This window comes from Misgurnus anguillicaudatus, chromosome 7, assembly GCF_027580225.2.
Source record: "Misgurnus anguillicaudatus chromosome 7, ASM2758022v2, whole genome shotgun sequence".
NCBI classification, from domain to species: Eukaryota; Metazoa; Chordata; class Actinopteri; order Cypriniformes; family Cobitidae; genus Misgurnus; species Misgurnus anguillicaudatus.
This window is the reverse complement of record NC_073343.2, coordinates 41,685,826-41,711,799: the sequence shown is the minus strand read 5'-3', so window position 1 is coordinate 41,711,799 and position 25,974 is coordinate 41,685,826. Positions and strand designations below refer to the sequence as shown.

The following is a 25,974-nucleotide window of genomic DNA, read 5'->3' as shown; positions in this document are numbered from 1 at the left end:
AAAAACCCCGCGCTTCTAGCTCCACCTAGAGCCTGTTATTTGTTTTGCAAAAATCCACCGCCCCCGGTTCATTTGGTCCAATCAGTGCAGGCCGGTTCATTTGGTCCAATCAGCGCAGGGCTGTTTAAAATCTGCCTGTCAATCACAGTACCTGCACGCGCCACAGATCCCACTCGCGCACGTTACAATATCACATGCATCTGCCTGAAGTTCACAGGTTTTTGGATTGAATGCAGCGTGATGGCGGAGAGAACATTCACTAACAAACTTCCGATTCCTCGGTTAACAACCAGAGCTAGGAAAACAACAAATGAAAAGAAGAAAACAAAGATAGAAAGTGACCGTAATAAAACTAGGATCAATATCGGACCAGCATTTGAAAGGTGAAGGAATCTACAAGATTTTCAAGGGTTCAAGCTAGATGCAGAGCTTGCCACATTTCTTCTCAACAGGTAATTGTGCTTTATCAACCATTGATTGTGTTTCGGAGTGTTATGCAAGTAATCTAAGTGTTCTTGCTAAGTATGCGTTCACAATAATACTGGTGCACACGCGCTGACGAGAACGAGCTCGTGGGAGGTTGCTCGGAGGTAGTGGGGGAGGGACATAAAATTGTAAACATTTGGAAACTGCTCAATCCTCCAGAGTTGCCGACGGCAGCTTTAAAAGAAAAGAAAAACAAAAACAAGCCCCATACAAGCATAGCAGCTGGGACCATAGAGACTAAAAAATTAGACTTCTTCATTATTACTATTTTCGATACTGAGCTTTCTGACAATTTTCTTCAGTCGGTACATTTCTCTATTAGTAAAACATCCCTCACTCATTAAAACCCTTGACCTTTCCTTGACCTTTTTACATTCCGTTTATTCTTTGTGATTCTCAAAAACCGTTTAATGCTTTGAACGTCATAACCCTGAACTTGACACTCAGATTGAGACAAAACACTACTAGAATCAGATGAATATTTATCACTTTCATCTTCCTCTCCCGCCATCTCACATCTACTTTTTTCACTATCTTCACAGCCCCTTCATTTTTTGTCATCTTCCTTTTTAGGGGTACTTTAAAAGACTGTGAATTTTCTGTTTCTGTGAGATTCACATCAGCACAAACAACAGATGCTTTATTTCCTTCTTGAACATTTCTATTTCACTTTCCAATTGTACTACCAAACTATCCATTGGTTGTACAGAATTGGAAGACTTAGTCCTGTTTACAGTCTCTGGTACACTCTTTTCAACATTCATATTCACAACTGAGTTTTCCTCTGCATCTTTTGTAACATTCACCTGAAGCACATCAACACCTGTTTCTGGCATTAAATCTGATGATGTCTGTGGTCTAACTATTTCATCATTCACAACATTTTCTGCTTTATCTGGGCACGAACGCACCAGATGACTTGCCTTACCACAGCCAAAACATCTCATCTTATCAGTAGTAGCATAGATCGAATAGTCAAAATCATCCATACGAAAACTAAAAGACACATCAAGCTCAGCATTGTCATTTAGTATCATAAAAGCAAATCTCCTGAATGAAACCACATGTTTCAAGAGAGGAGAAACATTTCCAAGTGGTATCTTTCTAATTGGTAAAACCAATCTACCATAGCGAGATAGCATGTTTACTAAAAAAGCATCCTTCGCAAAAGGTGGCACATTTGATAAAGTCACTTTCTTAGACTGCATTGAAAGTGGAAGCACGGGGGTAAACACATCGTCTAATACTACCCCATGCTCCACTAAATCATTAGCTTTTTCCACTGTACTCAAAAACATTACAATGGCATTATTCATTCTGGACGCCGACAGAATAGAGTCGTAACCCACCACTTTACCTGCCGCTAAACAACATTCTTCTATACTTGTAGCGGACGCTACTTTCACACCATGACGCCTAGTAAGTGACTCTAAATCTACCGCACCTGCATCCCCCATACTTTCGCGTAAAACGAAAGCGGCACGGCGCCCCGCTCACAAACAGTCCTTAATTACACTCAACAAACTAGCTTAACAAATATAAACAAATAGACAGAAAAAAAAGTAGGAAAAAGTTTGCAAACGCACCTGCACACTCGCTCTCACAACCACGCTCCACTCGCTCCACCCACACCCACACGCACACGCGCAACAGAGAGAGAGAGAGAGAGAGAGAGAGAGAGAGAGAGAGAGAGAGAGAGAGAGAGAGAGAGAGAGAGAGAGAGAGAGAGAGAGAGAGAGAGAGAGAGGTAAGAATGGTGCCCACGTTGAGAAAACTTAATAGAAGACTAAAGTATGTCACTCATCGTTAACTGTATAACACTGGATATAAGTCATTGTAAAGTTTAGTAAAATAATGTATTTTGATTACACATATCAAACCTAACTATACGATTGTTTTGCTAGCTGCTGAGCAGCATAGGGAATCTATATGGCTAATTTTTAAGACATGTTGCTGATGCAGTACTGTGTGTTGTACCTTTTCTGATAATTAAGTCTTTTGTTGTAGCATCTTATGCCTAGAATTATTCAAGGAGGGTGATTCTTTTAACTTCTTACAAAGATTGATCAATTGTGCATAATGACATGTGCAACAAATGGATATACTTCAAACTCATAGACTTGCATCATTTAAAGTTAAGACACTCTTTTTAAAATATTTTGGGTCAACCTCTGACACAGATTTAAAGCTGAAACTTATCAAATCCTATCAGAAGTCCAGAATGTCATTGAAACACACCAGTGGCTTTGCTGTCACCAGTATTAAACATGTTACCCCTCAAAGTACCCCTCCACACAGGGCTCTCACATAACAAATTACAATTTAACCCCTGTATATACATACCCCCCCAAGATGTAAACCTAGGGGAAACACTGGTAAGGATGGAGTCCCTGTAAGGAATATGAACCACCTTCTTCCCAAGAGCCATGTCTGCTAAAGCACTATTGAGACAATCAGAATAGCACTTCAAACACAAATCTGATTATTTGATGCTTGTCCTTATCCAAATTAAAGTGGTTATATAGTGTTTAGATGTTATACAGAAGTTATATATTGTGTATCCACTGACCTGATGACATTTCCAAGGGTTGTTAAACTGAGATTTATAGCTGTCCCTTCCTTAAGCCTGTCGGCTTCTGACCCCGATGACCTTTTTCTCTCGCTGCCAGCCAAGTCCACCAAGTTAATGTTAGATTGTTTGGTGGTGCACTCCTTTGAGAATATCTGCAGGTGCAATAACAGACACACCTTACCATTGAAGATCATGTAGAAAATGTAGAAAAATCGATTGCAGTACAGTATCACCTGCTTGAGTTGGACGATGATGAGCATGTGTGAGCGACTGCTGTTGGCGTTCATGTGCGTGGCCACAGTGGTTCGGGTGCGTGTTCCCTGCTCCATCAGCTGCTCCACCTGTACAGCATTGTCACAGGGCACCCGCCTCAAACACTCCACGTAGAAACCCCTCTGCTGGTCCTCTCGTACCCGAAGACCACCAGAAGATCGGCTGGCCTTTGATAGGAGATCTATAACCTGAGCATGGTATAGTTTGCCACAGAAGTACCATGTTTTAACATAACTTATCTGGATGACTATAATCAAGATTAACATGAGATAGACATGTGTGCATGCTTACCTGTTCGTTGTAAATTTCCAACATGCTAAAAAACACCTGAAATTGGGTTGACAAATAAGATTATCATTAAGACTAAAGGTTGTTTGTGTAGCTCTCTATTAAAGTCCCCCGTAGTCAATAAATGTAATCCCTTAAAACTCATATTTGATTATCAAAATGACATTTAATGGGACACTATTGAAAATAGGATTAAAACATTTGATTGTTACCCTTTTGGAATCCATTCAGCTGATCTCCGGGTCTGGCGTTACCACTTTTAGCATAGCTTAGCATAATCCATTGAATCTGATTAGACCATTAGCATCTCGCTCAAAAATGACCAGAGGGTTATGATCTTTTTCCTATTTAAAACTTGACTCTTCTGTAGGCGCAATTATATTACGCAGTGCCCGAAAATAGTCCCCTTGGTAACTTTCAATAGCAGGGGACTATTTTCGGGTGCTGCGTAATATCATTGCATATGCTGCAGCCATGGTATGGCAGCAAAGTCCTTAATTATTATGCCGGAATGAGAGTATAGTTCCTAACCATATCTGCCAAGAAAATCACAACTTTTAATTTTCTGTCAGTCTTAGTACATGATGTAACTACAGAAAAGTCAAGTTAGAAATAGGAATTTTTTTGAAATAGATTATTCTAAGCTATGCTTAAAGTGGTAGCGCCAGACCCAGAGATCGGCTGAATGGATTCCAAAACTGTAAAAATCAAATGTTTAACTGTAGGGGAGCTGGAAAATTAGAATATTTTCAAAAAAGTGTCCCTTTAAACATTTAGTGTTAAAAAGAATTAATGTGTGTCTTAAAGTAGATTAAATGTAACTGCACACTTGCGTCATTTAGTATATGAATATGCAAATTAGTCCCCGCCTCCACTTGATTAGACTGCCTAATCCCCTCGGTCAACACGTTGATGTGATTGGTCAAATATGGACGTAGTGTCCGTGTTGTCACCCGTAGGTTCATGAAGAGCATTTTTGAAGCCCAAAGTAGGGAGAGCCTACCTTTGCCATCTTGGCAGCGCAATAACCAAAAATCGTCAAAGAGGTGACTTAGTACCTTAAAGGTACACTTAAAGACCTTTATAATAGGTACCATGCCAGTGACAGCATGCATCAATGTTTTAAAAAGTGTAATGTATCAACCTACCTGACATTGCCTGCTGTCTTGTGTGCTCCTGAAAAACTGAAAGAGTCTTTCACAGAGAGTGGGTATCAGGCCTTTATTTGGACCATAACCGACCATGGAGTAACTCTTTCCAGAGCCCGTCTGTCCATATGCCAATAATGTGGCATTGTAGCCCTGCAGTGCATTATCAAGGATACCCTGACCCAAACGCTGAAACACATTTGCCTGTGAGGTATCACAGGAATCAGATAAAAAAAACTTAGTTTAGCTGCTCAATGTTAATAGTTGTGCTATATGACAGAATTACAATAAACATAACTTGCCCAACTTTACAACAAACACACCCATTCCTTTAATAACCAACTTTGGCTGTAAACAAGTACAAAGATGCATTATTGTTTACTAGGTGAGTACAGTATAAAACCTAATGTCTGTTACCTGATCTGCGCAGCGCCCACCCGTCTCCTCAGGCACAAACAGACCATCCCCTGGTGAAGCCACTGCGGGACCAGTAAGCGTAGTCAAAAGTGAAGGTGCGGCTGTTGGGTTGGTTGCGTGGATCTTGAATGCTGATGTTGTTGGAGGTCATGGAGATAATACAGCGACCACCTGCATCCCGCTCCCCCCACACAACCAAAATACAAAGCATCAACAAGCCGAGCGCACCCGACCACCAAAGACAGCAGCCAAACAAAGCCCACAAACACACACACAAAAAACATAAAACAATTTTAAGCATTGCAGTATTTTACATGATGATACTGACCTTATTAAAGGGCCTGACTCGGACTGCCACTTTCACACAGTCCTTGCTTGACATTGCTTAAAACGGACCCAGAAACACAATGTTGTGACAGAGCGGCACGCTGAAACCTGAACCTTACGTTAACTTTCGATCAGGGCCAAGCAAAATAAATAATACAAGACCTACTTTCTGTAAGGATCACTTTCAGTATCCATGCTTTAACAATGTATATGAATTCTAGGGATAAATTTTATTGCCTTTTCTAGTTTGGATTGTTGCAATTCTCAATACACAATTTAAAATTTGATGTTTAAAACCACAATGGATATTGCAGGTGTTTGTTAAGACAACCATTATTACACAGTTGGATGGACAAAACCCCTTAACAAAATTCTGACAATTCAATTCTGATCAATGGTTTTTTGAGTGGAAGCATGCTAAGACGTGTCCTTTAAATGTACACTCCACTTTTTTTGAAAATTAACTAATTTTAAAGCTCCCCTAGAGTTAAACATTTGATTTTTACAATTTTGGAATCCATTCAGCCGATCTCCGGGTCTGGCGGTACCACTTTTAGCATAGATTAGCATAATACATTGAATCCAATTAGACCATTAGCATAGCGCTAAAAAATAACCAAAGGTGCAATGATATTGGAGGCGCAATGATATTACGCAGCGCCTGTCTGAAAATAGTCCCCTGCTATTGAACGTTACCAAGGGGACTATTTTTGGCTGCTGTGTAATATCATTGTGCATCCTGCAGCCATGTTACAGCAGCAAAGTCCTTGAATATTACACCGGAATAAGAGTATAGTTCCTAGCCATATCTGCCTAAAAATGTGCAACTTTTAATTTTCCGTTGGTCTTAGTGCCTGCAACTGCCATAAACGCTTTTGGTGTGATTGCCCCCTCTCATAATGCCTATTTCGCCCTCTGTTCTCCGATGCTCATGGAGCATCATATACAGTTAACATTTGTGCGATCTTCCGGTCGATCACGATCGACGTATTGGACACCCCTGTGCTAAGCTATGCTAAAAGTGGTATCGCCAGACCCGGAGATCAGCTGAATGGATTCCAAAACTTTAAAACTCAAATGTTTAACCCTAGGGGTGCTGGAAAATGAGCATATTTTCAAAAAAGTGCAGTGTCCCTTTAAATAAGGCACTGTTTATAATTCGGGGTAAAAGATGTGAGCTTGATGTACAAAATACAAAAATGCTGTAATCTTGTTTACAAGTCTTGCCCTTAAGAAAACATATTTTGCATCAAAACAATTACATAAATGAAAATACTGATGATGTCACAACCATCCAGTAAAGAAGTGGAAAAAATCTCTTTAGAAATGTAAATTATTTGTATTTGAAAGCAAATATGCATTACAAGAGTTCACAATGCTCTTTTAAATATGCATCTGAACAAAAATAAATGTACATTATTTGCAATGAACAAACTTGGGGTTCTTCAACTTCAGACCTAATGATAGAGGAGACTAAAGGGGATCGCACACACGCCGCGCCACGCCTAGGTGAAATCGGAGGTATTGTAAACCGGAAGTGCACATTAAATAGCGCGAGCTTTGTCAGATAGCGTCTACTTCAAAATGTAAAATATACGTTAGCAGCCAATGTTAATCATTAATGATGTGGGACAAATATGATGTTATTTAATGTTAAACTATGTGAGTGGCGCTCTGTGGCGCGACAGGGATTAGAACAACTTCCTGAGTCACAGCTGGGCGGCGCGGACAGGGGCCACCTGTCAGCGCCGGTGTGCGTACACTCATAGAAAACAATGCGTTACATTTTTTTAGAACGGCGCGGCCGGTGTGCCATCCCCTTAAAGGAATAGTCTATTCATTCTCAACACCAAAACATGTTACTACCTTAACCAAGAACCGCCGACACATCCCTCCACCATCCGTGCGCGCGCACGCAAGCGCCGGAGCGCGCCGCGACGCTCCGATAGCATTTAGCTTAGCCCCATTCATTCAATGGTACCATTTAGAGATAAAGTTAGAATTGACCAAACACATCAACGTTTTTCCTATTTAAGACGAGTAGTTATACGAGCAAGTTTGGTGGTACAAAACAAAACGCAGCGCCCCTCTAAGCAGATTCAAAAGAGGAACTGTATTGTATGGCGTAATAGCACTTTTGGGAGTACTTCGACTCGCCTGAAAAGTCCGCTCCCCTTCTCACTCTCATAATGGGAGAGGGAGGGTGTTACTGCGCCGAGTTGAAGTACTCCCAAAAGTGCTATTACGCCATAAAATATAGTTCCTCTTTTAAATCCGCTTAGAAAAGCGCTACGTTTTATTTTATACCACCAAACTTGCTTGTATAACTACTCGTCTTAAATAGGAAAAACGTTGATGTGTTTGGTCACTTCTAACTTTATCTCTAAATGGTACCATTGAATGAATGGGGCCAAGCCAAATGCCATCGAAGCGTCGCAGGGCACCCCAGCGCCCACGCGCACGCACACAGACGACAGAGGGATGCACCAACAACTCCCAGCCAAGGCAACAACATATTTCAATATTGAAAATGAGTAGACTATTCCTTTAAGTGCCAAGTCCAGCAAAATGTCCATCCGTTTAAAATAGACCATCTTGTTACACTTAACCAATGCAAGGTGAACCACATCATCCAAGTGGTGGAACCCATAAACCTTGTAATTGTTAGATCTGGCTTAACATTTCCTACACAATCCGTTCTATAAACAAACCAAGTAACAAAATAATTCACAAGTATCAAATTTTATTTATTTATAGCATCGCTAAAAGACTATTTACTTTTGCATTAGTAGAAACATTTAAAAACTAAGCCATCTTTTTGGTGCTCAAGTCCCTCAGTAAACAGCTTAATTTATAATAAAATAATTTCTCAAGATAATTTTTGGAATAACTAAACATCTAATTTAATTAGAAACTAGCAGGCTGCAGAGTTCTTAGGAAAGGGAAGAGCAGATCCCATGCATTTTTGGGGATGAATCACAATTAAAGTTTCTTTCTCCGTGTCACTGGTTTAGGGAAAATGGCATCCATCATGCGTTTACGTCGTAGATTCATCTTCAGCAAGGGAGTATCCTTCACGTCCGTACTCTTTTCAGTTCTTGCGTTCGGTTCGGCTGGACTAGCCAAAGGAGAGAGGAAACTGATCTCAACAGGCGGTGGAGGTTCTGGGGCCGCCTTTGTCCTGTTAAACAGATCCAACATTCAAAAACACTCAAGGAGGTGTTTAACAGTTTTAACAAAACTATATATAACAGTTTTGGCTAGATGGGATGCAACTTTGGGGGTAGGGTTAGTATAAAACAGCACTCAGACACAGCGACATTTCCGCTATTGCTGTATCCCTTCTAGCCACAACCACATATAACAGACAGTTCACCTAGTTGTTCTCTTCTTTTTGAGTTTGACAGCTTCAGTTTCCACTGCATCATCTACCGGGCCACTGTCCTGTGACAAAGAAGAAAACAAATTGTCTAATCCAGCTCTTTATATACACCATCAGTTATCAGTTACCCCTTAACTGTCCCGTATACGGGACACCTGTATTTACTTCAATATTGTTGAGGTAAATGTTAATCTATCACTACAAACTATATATTGTTGTAAAGGTCTAAGCCTCTAGAGTACATATTTCAGCAGTGTCTTATAAAATAAATTATGAAGGGAGAGTAATTAATTCATTTATGAAGAGAGTGCGCCTCAAAACATTTATATCCTGCTAAATGTCACTGTCTTGCCAGCGGGGCGCCTACGTTTACTTCAGTGTTTCCATGTGAATTCTTATCCAATCATGACAAACTATATATCATTGGAAAGCTCTAAGGGTGTAGTTTTCATATATCCTCACCATTTTCTGAGAATTATGACGTAGTGAGACTCAGTTTCTAAAATGTCACGGGCCAACATGTAGGCCCAATTTGATTTTACATATTTCTAACACTAAACCCCTCCTCTAAACCTAAAAAATCTTGATAAACTATATATCACTGGAAAGCTCCAAGACTGTAGTTTTCATATTTCAAAACATTTTAGCAGTAATAATAATGCAGTGACAGTTATTTATTAATTTGCAGCAAGAGTATGCAGCAAACCGTTGACACCTAGTGGCCTTTGTTGGTAAAACGACAAAAAAAGTCACACAAACCTCATTTTTTGTGATTTTACCTTGAAAATTGAATCACAACAACTTGAGACTTATGGCTTAATTTTTGCATTATTTCTTTTTTGAAATATTTACATTTTTATAGTTTTATTTATAAAATGAATATGTTATGGAATTATTTTTATTTATTAAAAGAAATTTAAACGGCTATAACATTTTTTCTGTTTAATATTTTCATATCCAGACACTTCAGTGAAAAACCTTAAATTGTCTTCTTTAAAACAAGACCAAGATTAGGCTTCTAGACAAAAAAAATGCCAGAGTTATATTAATTTGAAGGTGCAGATCAAATTCCCCCCACACACTTAAAAGGGGTGGGTGACAGCGTAGGGGTTAAATAAAATGGTGCCTTATTTGACTTAAATGGCACTAACCTCTTTAGGATGGGAATTTACTGCATCTTCTGAGGTTTGCATTTGAGGCACTAATGTTTCTGCCACTTCAGTTTCATTTTGTACAGAAGTACCTTTTCTCCTTCCTATAAAGATAATGCAGAAAAATTATAAAAGCAAATGGAAACTGTATAATAACAGCAGAGGTAATAAAACATTGACTGCAACTACCTCTTGTTTTCCTCAGGTCAGCAGTGGAAGTGACTGAATCAGCAACGGATGAAGTATTTTGTTCAGGCACCTTCCTCCCTTGAGTACGTCTCGTTGACTTGTTGGCAGGTTCCTGGATTTCTGATCCCACCAATTTAGATTCTTCAACACCTACATTCTGGGTTTCATTCAGTGTTGCCGCAGGCACCACAGATTTAGTCGTTCTTCGCTTGGCACGTATTATTTCAGTAACAACCGGGGCAATCTCCTCCCAGACTTCCTCATCGAGTCGTTCTCATACCTGCAAACTCAGAAGGGCTGAAAAAGGTGACACATTGTATACGAAAACTTTGTTTAATGTTATAAATTCCACCATCAACCCCTCCACTGGTCTTGATATAGAAGTGTCATTAGTTTCCTGTGAAGACTTTCTCTGTTTCTTTGAACAGAAGACACATGACCCAAGAATGGGGCTAAACCCATTCATCTGACCCTTCAACTCTCTAGATGTACTGCTGTTTTTAGTTGTTTTACTCCTGTTACAGATAATCCACCTGATAGAAATAGTGGATCACCTAAAGGCATCTGGTTCCCCAACTGATGTAATGCCCCCTCTCTTCTTTAAACAAGTTATAGATGTGGTTGCTCAAAATCTTCTGTCTTTGATAAATCGCTGTTTACAGACGGGTACTTTTCCAGAGTCGCTTAAACATGCAACTGTTCGCCCTCTGCTTAAAAAACAGAATAGAATAGAATAGAATAGAATAGAATAGAATAGAGCTTTATTGTCATTATATAAAAATACAATGAAATTTGTTTAGAAGCTCTCCGAAACAGCAGAAACATCAAAAACAACAAATACAAGATCCACGTAATATAGATAGCTACAAAATACTATCATCATCTGCAGTGGAATTAAATAGTGAAAATAACAGTGCAAAAAACACACATATGGTCAAGTATCAGTACGTATAGCAGCAACGTTTGGGTCATTTTGAGTCTACCACAACTATGTGTGTGTATGGGAAAAGGGTGTGATACATGCTACCGCTCTGGGAAAGAAACTATTTCTCAGTCTGTTTGTGCGAGTTATTATTGCTCTGTATCTTTTTCCTGATGGAAGTGGTTCAAACAGTCTATGACCTGGGTGAGTTGAATCCTTAATGATGTTACTGGCCCTTTTAAACAAATGGCTAGCATAAACCGTGTCCAGGTTGGGAAGCTGGATCCCCACGATCCTTTGTGCGGTCTTGACTATCCGAGCCAGATCTCTTCGATTCTGTGTAGTGCAGCTGGTATACCACACTGTCACACAGTGGCAAAGAATGCTTTCTATTGTACTCCTGTAGAAATTTTCCAAAAGCTGAGAAGGTATTTTAGCTTTTTTAAGCTTCCTCAGGAAGAAAAGCCTCTGTTGAGCTTTTTTATTACATACCGTGTGTTAACAGTCCATGTTAGATCATTTGTGATATACAGGCCCAGGAATTTGATGTTTGTAACTTGTCCAACCTCTGTTCCATTTATATAAAGAGGTGAGGGGGTTGTTTTCCTGGTTTTTCTGTAGTCTGTGATAATTTCCTTTGTTTTGGTGGTGTTCAAAACCAGGTCATTATCAAAGCACCACTCGACTAGATGTTGAACCTCTTCTCTATAGTGCTTCTCGTAATAAAATAATTTCTCAAGATAATTTTTGGAATAACTAAACATCTAATTTAATTAGAAACTAGCAGGCTGCAGAGTTCTTAGGAAAGGGAAGAGCAGATCCCATGCATTTTTGGGGATGAATCACAATTAAAGTTTCTTTCTCCGTGTCACTGGTTTAGGGAAAATGGCATCCATCATGCGTTTACGTCGTAGATTCATCTTCAGCAAGGGAGTATCCTTCACGTCCGTACTCTTTTCAGTTCTTGCGTTCGGTTCGGCTGGACTAGCCAAAGGAGAGAGGAAACTGATCTCAACAGGCGGTGGAGGTTCTGGGGCCGCCTTTGTCCTGTTAAACAGATCCAACATTCAAAAACACTCAAGGAGGTGTTTAACAGTTTTAACAAAACTATATATAACAGTTTTGGCTAGATGGGATGCAACTTTGGGGGTAGGGTTAGTATAAAACAGCACTCAGACACAGCGACATTTCCGCTATTGCTGTATCCCTTCTAGCCACAACCACATATAACAGACAGTTCACCTAGTTGTTCTCTTCTTTTTGAGTGTATGGGAAAAGGGTGTGATACATGCTACCGCTCTGGGAAAGAAACTATTTCTCAGTCTGTTTGTGCGAGTTATTATTGCTCTGTATCTTTTTCCTGATGGAAGTGGTTCAAACAGTCTATGACCTGGGTGAGTTGAATCCTTAATGATGTTACTGGCCCTTTTAAACAAATGGCTAGCATAAACCGTGTCCAGGTTGGGAAGCTGGATCCCCACGATCCTTTGTGCGGTCTTGACTATCCGAGCCAGATTTCTTCGATTCTGTGTAGTGCAGCTGGTATACCACACTGTCACACAGTGGCAAAGAATGCTTTCTATTGTACTCCTGTAGAAATTTTCCAAAAGCTGAGAAGGTATTTTAGCTTTTTTAAGCTTCCTCAGGAAGAAAAGCCTCTGTTGAGCTTTTTTTATTACATACCGTGTGTTAACAGTCCATGTTAGATCATTTGTGATATACAGGCCCAGGAATTTGATGTTTGTAACTTGTCCAACCTCTGTTCCATTTATATAAAGAGGTGAGGGGGTTGTTTTCCTGGTTTTTCTGTAGTCTGTGATAATTTCCTTTGTTTTGGTGGTGTTCAAAACCAGGTCATTATCAAAGCACCACTCGACTAGATGTTGAACCTCTTCTCTATAGTGCTTCTCGTCATTTCCAGAAATCAACCCCACTATAGTGGTGTCATCAGCAAACTTCACTATAGTGTTAGAGGAGTGGATGGGTGTACAGTCATGTGTAAACAGAGTGAAAAGGGCTGGACTAAGAACACAACCCTGCGGAACCCCTGTATTCAGGGTGAGAGTGGATGATGTATAGTTACCCACCCTGACGTTCTGTGGTCTGTTTGTAAAAAAGTCCACAATCCATGAACAAAGTGAATTAATCAGTCCAAGGTTGCGAAGTTTCTTCACTAGTTTATGAGGCACTATCGTATTGAACGCAGAACTAAAATCAACAAATAACATCCTAACATATGTGTTGGGATGTTCCAAATGGGACAGGCTTGTATGGAGCGTGTTTGAAATTGCATCCTCTGTTGATCTGTTCTGGCAGTAAGCAAACTGATAGCTATCCAAATCAGCGGGAATATTGGTTTTGATGTAAGATAAAACCAGTCTCTCAAAACACTTCATAACAATTGGTGTCAAGGCAACAGGACGATAGTCATTGAGACACTTAACTGCTTGCTTTTTGGGCACAGGAACAATAGTGGTGGATTTAAGACATGTGGGGACTACTCTGCTTAAAAAACAGGGCATGGATCCTTCTATTCTGACAAATTTTAGGCCCATCTCTAACTTGTCTTTCATTTCAAATTATTCAAAAATTATTGAAAAATCAGTTCTTGATCAAATACAATCTTTCATGGCTGAAAATTCGATCTTTGAGGTTTTCCAATCTGGGTTTAGAAAACATCACTCTACTGAGACTGCACTGCTGAAAGTTTCAAATGACATATTGCTAACATGTGACTCAGGTAACTATGCGTTTTTACTCCTTCTAGATCTAACCGCTGCATTTGATACTGTCGATCATGCTATACTTCTTGATCGACTGGAATATTGTGCTGGCATTACTGGCAGTGCCCTGCAGTGGTTGAGATCCTATCTGACAAATAGGACCTTTTCAGTGAAGTTAGGAGATCATATTTCAAGTAAAGCTGCGATAACCAGTGGAGTTCCTCAAGGATCAATTTTAGCTCCCTTTCTTTTCTCTCTCTATATGCTCCCTCTTGGCTCTATTTTCAGAAAGTATGGGCTATCGTTCCATTGCTATGCGGACGATACACAAGTTTATGGTATGGCCCCTTTGTATATATCTGAACTTTTAATTGAACGCAGTGAAACAAGATCTCTCCGGTCATCAAACCAGAGACTATTGGTTACACCAAAGACGAGGCTGAAGTCAAGGGGCGATTGTGCGTTTTCATCTATCGCCCCAAGACTTTGGAATGAGTTGCCCTCTTCTATTCGATTAGCTCCCTCTGTGTTCACTTTTAAGTCAAGATTAAAAACCTATCTGTTTGATAAGGCTTTTATTTCTGGTTGAAGCACTGTGTTTTACCATGATTTAACTTCAGAGCCGGACAGTAACGGAGTACATTTACTTGAGTACAGTACTTGAGTACAATTTTGAGGGATCAGTACTTTACTCGAGTATAATTTTTTTGGAGTACTTATGACTTTACTCAAGTACATTTGAGAAGCAAATATTTTACTCTTTACTCCACTACATTTCTATCCATAACCGTAAGTACAAGTTACTTTTTCTTAAAAAAAGTAAAAAATAAAAATATCAGAAACCCTCAATTTGTTGTTTCCCTCTCTTAAACGTGATTGGATTGTGCAGGCGCAACTGATTGGGACAGCCTATCAGCAATCACCTTCATCTTTCCGCCAAAGTCACCATGGTCAGATTTAGATAAGAGACGAAACCACTCACGAAACAATGGATGAAGACACAGCAGGTCCATTCTGGGAATGTGTCAACCCGTGGCCCCACCTCGCCAGACTATTTAAATTTTCTGAACAAGTTAATGATTGTTTTCTTTTCAAGTATTTCTGTGTTTACCAAAACTTCAGTGGCAGGAATCACTGGTGAGCCCGGATTATTGTTGTTCAAAATGAATTACTCGTCAAAACATCACACTCTTACTTGATCTGGACAAACTCAGCATCACAAGACAGGTTTAAGAGAGTCCAGCTTCGACATTTGACCACTGTTTATTATTAAACTGGTTTGCATTAACATTAATTTCTTAATTTATGCCAGGAGTCCAAAATAATGAATCTGTAACGCTCGTTATTTTGAATAGAAATCATCATCCGTAAAACATTTATTCTCTTCTCCGGTTTATTTGTGTTCAAATAGATAAAATATACAGAATCCGCCGGGGCTATTATTACAATGGTGAGCATATTTGGGGAAATAATGATTAATTATCACATGTTAGTAAAATATTTAGTCTTAAAGAATAACATTTCTATTAATTTTCCACTGATTTATGCGATCTGAAGAGCTCAAACAGTGAACAGAGCGATTTGTGTCTCCTCTTCCTGATTTGCATCAGATTTGACCTCAGAGCTCTATCATTTGCTGTACAGCTGTCAATCATCTCATGTGGTTCAACGTGCACTGTGGCAGTAGTAATGCAACATTTAGAAAATTTACTCTTGTACTCTTGATACTCAAGTACTTTTAAAAACAAGTACTTTTGTACTTTTACTTAAGTAGACATCTGACTATAGTACTTTTACTTTTACTTGAGTAAAATTTAGCAAGGGGTAACTGTACTTTTACTCAAGTACTGAAGCTGTGTACTCTGTCCGCCTCTGTTTAACTTATAGTTTTTATTTTATTTTAAATATTGTTTATGGTACTTTTTAATTTTTAAATATTAATTTTTAACTTTTACTTTTATTCTTACTCTGCAAATGTGGTGTATGTTTTATGTAAAGCACATTGGTCAACCATGTGTTGTGAAAATGGTGCTATATAAATAAAATTGACATTGACAAAAATTGACATACTACGAGCTCGGGAAGACTTCTCCTCTAAGGCCTAGTCCACACGGACACGGGTATTTTTATAACCGTGAGTTTTTTCACGCGGTTCAGCCGTTCGTCCACACGAAACCGCAGTATCAGGGCACTGAAACCGAGCATATTTGAAAACCCCGGCCAGGGTGAGCTTTTTAAGAAACCCCGGTTACAGTGGTGACGTGTAGAGAGTAAAACCGGGGGTTTTGCCTTGCGACGTCAGAGAGTGCGCCGTTATCCACTGTGTTTGATGTCAAGATTGTGCGCTGCTGACTGCTTTGTTGATGATTCTGTGCAATAGCGGACGTATCTTGCTAATAATAACTGTGCTAACAGGGCTTCTAACATGTGTTAGGACCCCGTTGATGTTTCTCCTTTATTCTATGTGTTGCTTGTCTCTGTCTTCCGCAGGGTGCTGAGGGCAGGGGTGGCGCCTAGGATTGAAGGGGTTGGACTATAAAAGGCGGGGTTTTTCCCCATGGACGCTCTCTCTTGGCTTCTCGCTCATTCCTGTGGCTTGCCCCGATGGGGAGAGTCTCGAGTGAGCTCTCTCCGATCGCGTAGTTTCTCTGGAAGCTCCCATGTCCTCGTTTTGTTATATTCCTTTTACTTCAAGACATGTTATGCCTTATATTTTGTTATGCTGATTCCGGCCATTTATGTAAATAAATATATATTTATACTTAACGCTACGGTGTGGTCTTCCCCATTTTATGTCAGGTCTGCTTTGAGCCAGGTGGGCCTTGACATGTGGGGTGTTCGTCCGGGATCGCTGTTGAGCGTAATATGTTGCAGCAGACGTAGTACGCTCAGCTGATGTTTGGGGCAGCCCCCGTAGTGATGCTAGTTCCGTTGTGACGCGAAGAATAGGAGTCTCGCCGTATGTGTGTGGTCGGAACAAACAAACTTTTGAATGCACGACGTTTTGTTTGATTTGATTATTTGGTGGTTCCTGTTACGGGGAAGAGAAATATTAGCGAATTGGATTATTTTGGAGCAACGTGCACACCCTGCCGTAGGTGAGTCCGCAAAAAGTTTTGTTTTATTTTCTGCTTATTTGTTGTGTTTGCGTGTTGAACGAGGGGGGGCTGAATTCAGCTCAATCACGAAGACACGTGAAGATTAGGATTTGGAAATAGGGTTTTTGTTTTGATTTAGATGCAGGGCGCTCCAGTCTAGATCGTGTATAGTCCTTCTTTGTGTCAGGAACCACTTTAATTTGGTAAACACGTGTAGCTTAAGTTTAAAAGGACAGAGTGAGCGAGAAGTACTGAGTTTGATATTGTTTGGCATAATATTGGTACTTGGATAGTTTGGAAAATAGGTTTTGTGGAAATGGAAACGTGAATGGAAACGAGTGATTTTTTAGCTGCCCCGTCGGCAGATAGTTTAAAAACTTTAACTAAAGCTCAACTTGTTAAAGTAGCGAAACACTACCCATTTGAATCACAGTTTCCTAAAAGCATTAAGAAAGATTCATTGTTGCAGTTAGTTATGGACGGGCTGATGGAACGAGAGGTAATTTCATTGCCAGAGCCGGTGGCACAGTCTGGAGATTTGACGCCTCCATTCACGTCGGCGTTGACTTTTGAGCAACAAATGAAATTGTTGGAAATGCAATTAGAACGGGACAAATTATTGGCTAGGGAACGTGAACGGGAAAGGGCAGAACGAGAGAAGGATAGAGAATTGGAATATGATAAACTGCGGCAGGAACAACAACGTTTTAAACTGTTGGAAGAAGGAAGAGCGTTCCCACAACCAGATAAACTATCAAATATGACCAAGCTGTTACCTAGGTTTAATGAGCGTGAGCCTGATCTTTTCTTTTCTCTGTTCGAAATACTTGCAGAGGATCATGGCTGGAGGGATTCAGAGCGTATTTTGCTTTTACAAAGTGTAATTTGTGGCAAAGCCCAGGAGGCTTACGTTGCGTTGGAAGACTCACAGCGGAAAGATTATGTTGTAGTGAAACAGTCTATACTTAAAGCTTATGAACTAGTTCCCGAAGCTTATAGACAAAGATTTAGGAAATGGCGTAAAACGGATAAACAAACACACTTGGAGTTGGTGCGTGAACTGTCTGCGCTCTTTAATCGTTGGCGTACAGCTGAAGGGGTGGATACATTTGCGGGGCTATGTGAATTAATGATTCTTGAACAATTTAAGAACATCTTACCAGAACGTATTGCTACGTATATTAATGAACATGATGTTAAAACCGCAAATGAGGCAGCTGAGCTCGCTGATAAATATGTGTTGATTCATAAACATAGTTTCCGTTCCCATTATCAGGAAGATTTTCGCCCTCAGCGTTTTAGTGTACCCAGGAATGATCCTAGTGTCAATAAAAAATTTGAGTCAGAGGATGTTTGTAATTACTGTTTGCAGAAGGGTCACTGGAAAAAGGAATGTCCTGTATTGCGGGATAAGCGACGTAGTGAGTGGCCACCAAAGGGCGCAGGTTGTGTGGTTAGAGCTGCGCATTCTGATAAACAAGTGTGTGAACAATTGAATACCACTCTAGTCAGTAATGTCACTCCGTTGTACTTAGGGATAGAAAACACTGATACAGTTAGGGAGGTGTTGTCCTTGGATCAATGTATGGCTAGTGAGAGCTATAGCCCATTCATTACCAAGGGTTTTGTTTCCTTGGTGGGGAGTGAGGAGAAAGTGCCGGTACGTATTTTGCGTGATACCGGAGCGTCAGAATCCTTTATTTTGGGTTCAATTTTATCTTTTTCTGATGTGTCCGACACCGGATCGTTTGTTCTTATCCGAGGTATTGGAATGCATACCATCTCTGTTCCGCTCCATCGTATAACCTTGGAGTCTGGGCTTGTCAAAGCAGACGTTGTCGTAGCGGTGCGTCCGTCACTTCCTGTTGAAGGGGTCGACGTGATTTTAGGAAATAATTTGGCAGGGGGACGGGTGTGGCCCGAGATACCACCGCCACCTGTAGTACACATTAAATCTGTTCTGCCTGTAGAACCTGACCAGTGTTTTAATGATTTTCCTGAGGTGTTTACCTCCTGTGTGGTGACTCGTGCAATGAGTCGTGATCAGGGAGGGGACCAAGAGTCAGAAGGGTCAAGTAGAGACTGTGCTAGCTTAAATTTGCCAAAACTGCCACCTGTCCTTCCGCGAAAGGAGGTGGTACTAGCACAGAAGGAGGATGAGGAGTTTGTGAGACTTTTGGCTGATGCTTTGCCTGAGGGAGACATGAGAAGTGCAGCAAATGGCTATTTTGTTGTAAATGATCTGTTGGTACGTAAATGGTCTCCGTGTAATGGGGAAATTGGGGACCCAGTTATACAGATACTGGTGCCTAAACAGTTTCGTAGTATAGTTTTGCAGGCAGCACATGGTGATGTGGCAGGTCATTTTGGTGTCCGTAAGACTTACCAGCGGTTATTGCAGCATTTGTTTTGGCCAGGGATGAAGAGGGATGTGGCTAAATTTATAAAAACTTGCCATGTATGTCAGTTGGCAGGTAAACCAAATCAGTCAATTGCGCCTGCGCCCCTGTGTCCTATTCCCTCAGTAGGGGAACCCTTTAAACATCTTATTGTTGATTGTGTGGGCCCACTGCCATCATCTAGGTCAGGGTGTACATATTTGTTAACAGTGATGTGTCAGGCTACTCCAGGGTTTCCGCGGGGTTGTAAAAGGTAGTAAAAGGTAGTAAATTAAATTATGCCAAATTAAGGCCAGTAAAAAGTAGTAAACGTCATCTGACGAGGTAGTAAATTTTCGATTGCCTTTTGTAATGTTATGATGCCTGGAAATTAGTTCAAATCACCCACATATCTGGGCAAATAATCAAAGATCTTTCGTCTCTGGGATGTGATCAAAGCCTGGAGTGGAGCCAAATCACGTTCCTCTCTCCGCAGTAAGCGTTCTGTAATCACTACGGACCGGATCCACTCCGGGTTTTCTGACTGTATCACGTTAAGCTGAGGTAAAAGACGTTTATTTCAGCTAGCATGGTCAAACTTATAATGCAGGAAGGCTCCGATGTTTTGAAGATCGATAAAGGTGTAAAAGGCTTAGCGAAATGATGAAGATTGGCAAGCCTTTCAGTTCGTGGGCTAAGAAAACCAAACAGGTAATTGCGTGTCTTTGCACAGTATGACTAACGCAAGCCCGTAGGCAGGGGGGGTTCGGGTGGTTCGAACGAACCCCCCCTTACTGCCAAAAGGTCCAGAATTTAAGTAGTTTTTTCAAGTAATTATTGTCATCATTGTTTTAATCAATGCTTGCGACAAATATTCTGGGTTGCTGTTTCAAATTAATATGATACATTATTGAAGCTGGACGCATGAACGTACCCACCATTGAGGTCCACGAGGTCCGGATCTCGGCTCGTTTTATTTGACTCAATGCTCAGCACTCGTTTGACTTCTGGCTGCGCAGACCGATCAGCATGTGACGGCTTAGCACCGCGAGACTGATTCAATTGTAAATGACTAAGTATGCTTTTAAATAGATCTCGCGGTAGTGTGATGTCACAGGCCAACAGATCTGAGCTGCACCCCATTAAGTAAGATAAAGTCAAAATTATTCCGAGATGACCAATAAAATCAAACCAGGCAGACAGAAGTGCAGGGGTCAGATGCGCAGTTAGTGGAAGTGCAAGAAAGATATAAGTAATCAAACTCTGACATTATACAGCCGTTTATTGACGAGAAATATGAAACGCAGTGTCTTGTCACCTTGACAGCTGAGCACATATGGATGTCCAAATTTAATGCGCTGCTTTAACTCCAGTAATTCACTTCCCGTTATTCAGCGTGTTCATTAACAAAATTCAACGCCACTCTTTAATTCTTTAAGATATCTTTTTTACTGTATGATTCATTTGTTGTACTGGACTGCTGCGAAGCTTGAACTTGAAAACGCGACGCATCACGTGCACGGTACAATGCTTCATCCACCGGTAACGCGCGTGCACAGAGTTTAAATGAGCGCACGTTCATCTTTTGGCTTATATTTAAATAACAAAAGAAGAGAAAATCACTCACTGGTCCTGACTGTAACTTCTTTCTAGTGTTGAGCTCTGCTATTAAAAGTAGGTTTAAGGTTTATCGTGGAATTTTGATTTTCTGAACAACTTTTGCTAAAGTTACTGCAGTTAACAAGAAGCCTTTTGATCATTAACAGATGTGAGAAGTTTAAAATGAAGGCTTACCTTATGTTTACATCTTACACAGTTAGTATAATGCATGCAGGGCAAGAAGAATATTAATCTAATGTGGGGTAATGTGAAGTAATCATAGATTCATTTATGCTTTTTTAATAATTACAGTTTTCTTTCATGGGATATGGACCCCAAAGTAGCCTTGGCCAACCCATTTATAAAATTCTAGTTCCCTGCATATTATGTATTTCAGCATATTAAGTGTATAATAAGTGTGTTCATATTTTGAATTAATTTAATAAACGAATTATTGATAGCCTTTAGTTAATTCACTAAAATGATTCTATATTCAGTAAGCTTATGTTTACTTTACTGACATACCCCAGTGTGCCCATGGTAAAATAATAATTAAAATGTATTCCTAATGACCAACACAAATCTTCTGCATACTGACATAGTTTAAAAAATCTATAGTTATTTGATTCTTTGGTTTTCTGATGTTTTAAAATTCATATATGTAGAGCAGAGAAATAAGATTTTTTTCCTGGGGTGCATGCCCTAGAAATATACATATATGGACCTCGGTATTTATAAAATCCTACGTACGGCCCTGCTCATAATTAAATACAAAAGGAGGAGAAAAACTGTAAAAAAGGTCCACTTTTTGAAAAAAGAACCCCCCCTTTCAATAGGCTGGCTACGGACCTGTAACGTAAGGTGTCCTGTATTTTGGGGGTAAATGATTTCTCACGTTACTGATCATCCGCGGCAAGCTTTTTAATGCTATGCTGATATAGCCAGTGGCTGGTACAACGGGTTTGTTTAACTCGTGGGTAAACTTCATGTGGCGCCACAACAACCAAAAGGCAGATGACATCCAAATCCCTTGAGAGCGATTGACGAGGAATCATAAGAGTAGACTTCTTCCAAAATGCTCTCGCGCGACTTTGATGTCATCCACCTGTCGGTTCTTGCAGTTGCATTTGCGTGTGGTCACAAAAACGTAACATTTGTACATATATTTAAGCACGCACAGCAGTTTAAAAACAAGTGATTTTAAGCCATTCAAACACAAACAACAGTGCGTCCGCTGTTTCTGTGTCAGAGGAGCACGCTAGCCGCGCATTCGTTTCTCATTGAGCTTGTGTTGTACGTATTTTTGCCGCTTTATTGGCCTTAAATAACACATATGCCTCAAAAATCCCGTCTTTGCAAATATCCTCATATAAAAATCTTAAGAGAAAGTAAACAGCAGAAACATTGCGCACAAACTAGCACATCAGCGCTGCCTCTATTGTAACATAATAATTTGTTGATAAAGTACAGTCATTCAATTTACAACTGTCACTATATGGTTACAGACATCCTGTGCGAATTCTACACGAGTTTGACTCGAGTTACTCGTTCAGGGTTTATATTCATACACATAACCTTACTGTATTAGAGCTGTGACTGTAAGCTGTTGTGTGAACAGAACAGTTCAACAGACCCTGGATTATTTGTTTATGTGTACTGAATAATATAATATGAAAAAGTTGTATTTGTTCACATTAGTAAATGCATTATATAACATAAACAAACAATGAAAAATATAGAGTATATAATCATTAATTAATTCTTGTTTATGTCATTACAGTAATTGACGGTGGTTCATGGTGCATTCACTAATGTTAACAGTTTCAACTTTGATTAAAAAAATATTAGTAAATGCTAAAATAAATACATTTACAATTAATAAATAATTAATAAAAGATTCATTAAAGGTGGTGATATTCATGTTTTCTTTTTATACAGTATAGTGAGTTATTTAGCTGTTTCGCCTTAATCTGAAATGCCCTGCAAACTACAGCTAGCTATATGCCACATGAGACTTCAATATGGAATTTATGGCAAAAAAATCTCCCCTTAAAATGCTATTGGTCTCGCCTACATAAAGTGTTAGGTAAAGGAATATGACTTGGCCTGAAAAATATTTCAGTCAAAATAATTTTTTTCACTTTAATTCTTTTTTGTATGTTATATATGTCAAAATCTGTGTAAATAATAGAAAGGTCGCTGATTAACACTTGCAATTCAGTGTTGTGATGGTTTTAAAAAATATTCTGAAGGTAGTAAAAAAGGTAGTAAAAAGTAGTAAATTTAACTCAAGGATTTCTGTATAAACCCTGTACTCGTTATCCCGCTGCCTACCCGCTGCGAAGTATTACTACGAGGGCGGTGGTGAAAGCACTTTCGCAGTTTATTTCAATATTTGGCATACCAAAAGTGATTCAAAGTGACCGGGGTACTAATTTCACTTCAAAAATGTTTCGGAACATTTTAAAGTTGTTGCGGGTTAAGCAACAGTTAAGTAGTGCCTACCATCCTCAAAGTCAGGGGGCTCTAGAGCGTTTTCATTCTACCTTAAAATCTCTCCTCCGTACTTACTGCCTTGAATTGAATAAAGACTGGGAGGAGGGGATACCATGGCTGCTGTTGGCAACACGAGAGGTTGTGCAAGACAGTGTGGGATTTAGTCCCAATGAATTGGTTTTTGCCCATCAGGTTCGTGGACCTTTGTCTCTGTTGAAGGATGACTTGGAGGAGCCCAAACCTCCTGTGAATGTGATTGATTATGTAAATGGGTTCCATCGGAAATTGTTGTTGGCCTGGAAGATGGCCAGTGAAAATTTGACTAGGGTTCAACAGAAAATGAAAAAGACGTTTGATAATCGAGCGGTGGAGCGAACATTTAATGCAGGGGATCAGGTTTTGGCTTTGTTGCCTGTGCCAGGTTCACCATTTTGTGCTAAATTTGCTGGCCCCTTCTCTATTGTTAGACAAGTATCTGAGTGTGATTACCTGTTAGCTACCCCTAATAGGAAAAGATCTACCCAGTTATGCCATGTTAATTTGATCAAGCCTTACTATGTGTCAACTCCTGGTCCAGGTTGTAGGGATGTGTCATCTACTGCTGTGGCTGTAGCCAGTGTTCCTCCTAGTAATCTAATGGTGGCAGCTGAGGTTGACCGTGGGGGCACTGTTGATTCGATGCTACAGCCAAGACTTAAAAATTCAGAGACATTGGCTAACTTGGATAGCTTGGTGGATCATCTTTCATCAGAGCAAAGCACTGAATTGAAGTCTTTGATTTGGTCATTTCGTGTTTTGTTTTCTGACACGTTTATAGGTACTGACCTAATAGAACACGATATAGACGTTGGGGATGCTTTACCAATTCGCCAGCGGTTTTATCGTGTTAGCCCTGACAAACGTAAAATTATGGATACTGAGGTACAGTATTTATTGGATCATAATTTGGCTGTGCCGTCCTATTCTAGTTGGGCGTCCCCTTGTTTGCTTGTTGGTAAATCAGATAACACCTTTCGTTTTTGTACAGATTACCGCAAGTTAAATAAGGTGACGAAACCAGATTCGTTTCCGCTTCCTCGAGTGGATGATTGTATAGATCATGTAGGTGCAGCGCATTTTGTTAGCAAGTTTGACTTGTTAAAGGGGTATTACCAAGTCAAACTTACACCGCGTGCCCAGGAGATTTCTGCGTTTATCACCCCGTCTGGCCTATTTTCGTATAAAGTTATGAGTTTCGGACTTCGTAACGCTCCCGCAACCTTTCAAAGGTTGATGAATAGGGTCATCTCGGGTCTTGAGGGGTGCGCTGTGTACCTGGATGATGCTGTGGTAGTGAGTGACACCTGGGATATACATCTGGCCCGTATACGTGCATTGTTTGAGCGACTGTTGGCAGCAAAATTAACAGTGAACTTGGCAAAATGTGAGTTTGCCCGTGCTACTGTAGTCTACCTTGGGAAAGTAGTGGGCCAGGGGAAAGTATGCCCAGTCCGGGCTAAAGTCTTAGCCATCGATCAGTTCCCTCCACCTGCTACGAAGAAAGAACTGATGAGGTTTTTGGGGATGGTGGGTTACTACAGAAGTTTTTGTAGTAATTTTTCCACTGTTGTTTGTTCACTTACAAACCTCCTTAAGGGAGGGGCCAAATTTGTCTGGTCTGCAGAGTGCCAGCTTGCATTTGAGAATGTTAAGGTGTTGTTAAGCAGTGCGCCTGTGCTGGCGGCTCCTCGGATAGACAAGCCATTTCAACTTCAGGTGGATGCCAGTCAGGTCGGTGCTGGGGCAGTGCTTTTGCAAATTGATGAGAATGGCATTGACCGGCCGGTTTGCTACTTCTCACGGAAATTTAACAAATCCCAAGTTAATTATTCCACAATTGAAAAGGAGGCTTTGGCCTTGATATGGGCATTAGACCATTTTGATGTGTATGTGGGTGGGGGGATACAACCGTTAGTGGTGTTTTCAGATCATAACCCTCTAACATACTTGCACACAATCCATAATCCCAATCAAAGGCTCATGCGATGGGCTTTGTTCCTGCAACCCTATCATTTAGACATACGTCACATCAGGGGTGTGGACAATGTAATTGCGGATGCGTTGTCCCGCTCCTGTGGTAGTGTTGAGTAATTGTTCTGTCTCATAATTTTGTCCCTCTTGTTCCCTTTTCTTGATCTTTCCTTAAAATGCTTTCTAAGGGCCCTGGATTGCTGGTGGATGGGAAGATGGGGGATTGGGGAGTATGAAAAGAATGAGGTTGGGAAATACACTTGGTGGTGGTTGGTGAACCTCTAAACTAGGGTTTTGTAATGGGATTTTGGGTTGTATAGTATGGTGGTATGCCTTGAAATAGTTTTTTTGATCAATACAGAGTCCCACTTAGGTGGGCCTCTGTTTTGAAGGGGGGGAAGGTGTTAGGACCCCGTTGATGTTTCTCCTTTATTCTATGTGTTGCTTGTCTCTGTCTTCCGCAGGGTGCTGAGGGCAGGGGTGGCGCCTAGGATTGAAGGGGTTGGACTATAAAA

The 25,974-nt window shown here is 40.3% G+C and overlaps 2 protein-coding genes across 2 annotated transcripts in view; both read right to left on the bottom strand.

Annotated features, from left to right (window-relative positions):
* Positions 1–2,829: 2,829 nt before the first annotated feature.
* On the bottom strand, positions 2,830–5,092 carry LOC141365218 (kinesin-like protein KIF28P; the record flags this gene model as incomplete). Its single annotated transcript, XM_073869187.1, has 5 exons — positions 4,768–5,092; positions 3,623–3,658; positions 3,292–3,519; positions 3,056–3,210; positions 2,830–2,927 (listed from the first exon to the last, which is right to left on the bottom strand). Coding segments are annotated over exons 1-5 (613 nt in total), but the record flags the coding sequence as incomplete, so codon positions are not given.
* Positions 5,093–8,237: 3,145 nt separating this feature from the next.
* LOC141365217 (uncharacterized) overlaps positions 8,238–25,974 on the bottom strand; it is a 61,275-nt gene continuing 43,538 nt past the window's right edge. The window contains exons 24-28 of the mRNA XM_073869186.1: positions 11,356–11,517; positions 10,234–10,506; positions 10,045–10,148; positions 8,888–8,955; positions 8,238–8,692 (exon numbers count right to left, since the gene is read on the bottom strand). Coding sequence (XP_073725287.1) covers positions 8,494–8,692; positions 8,888–8,955; positions 10,045–10,148; positions 10,234–10,506; positions 11,356–11,517 — 806 coding nt within the window. The 3' untranslated portion in view covers positions 8,238–8,493. The remainder of the gene's footprint in view (positions 8,693–8,887; positions 8,956–10,044; positions 10,149–10,233; positions 10,507–11,355; positions 11,518–25,974) is intronic.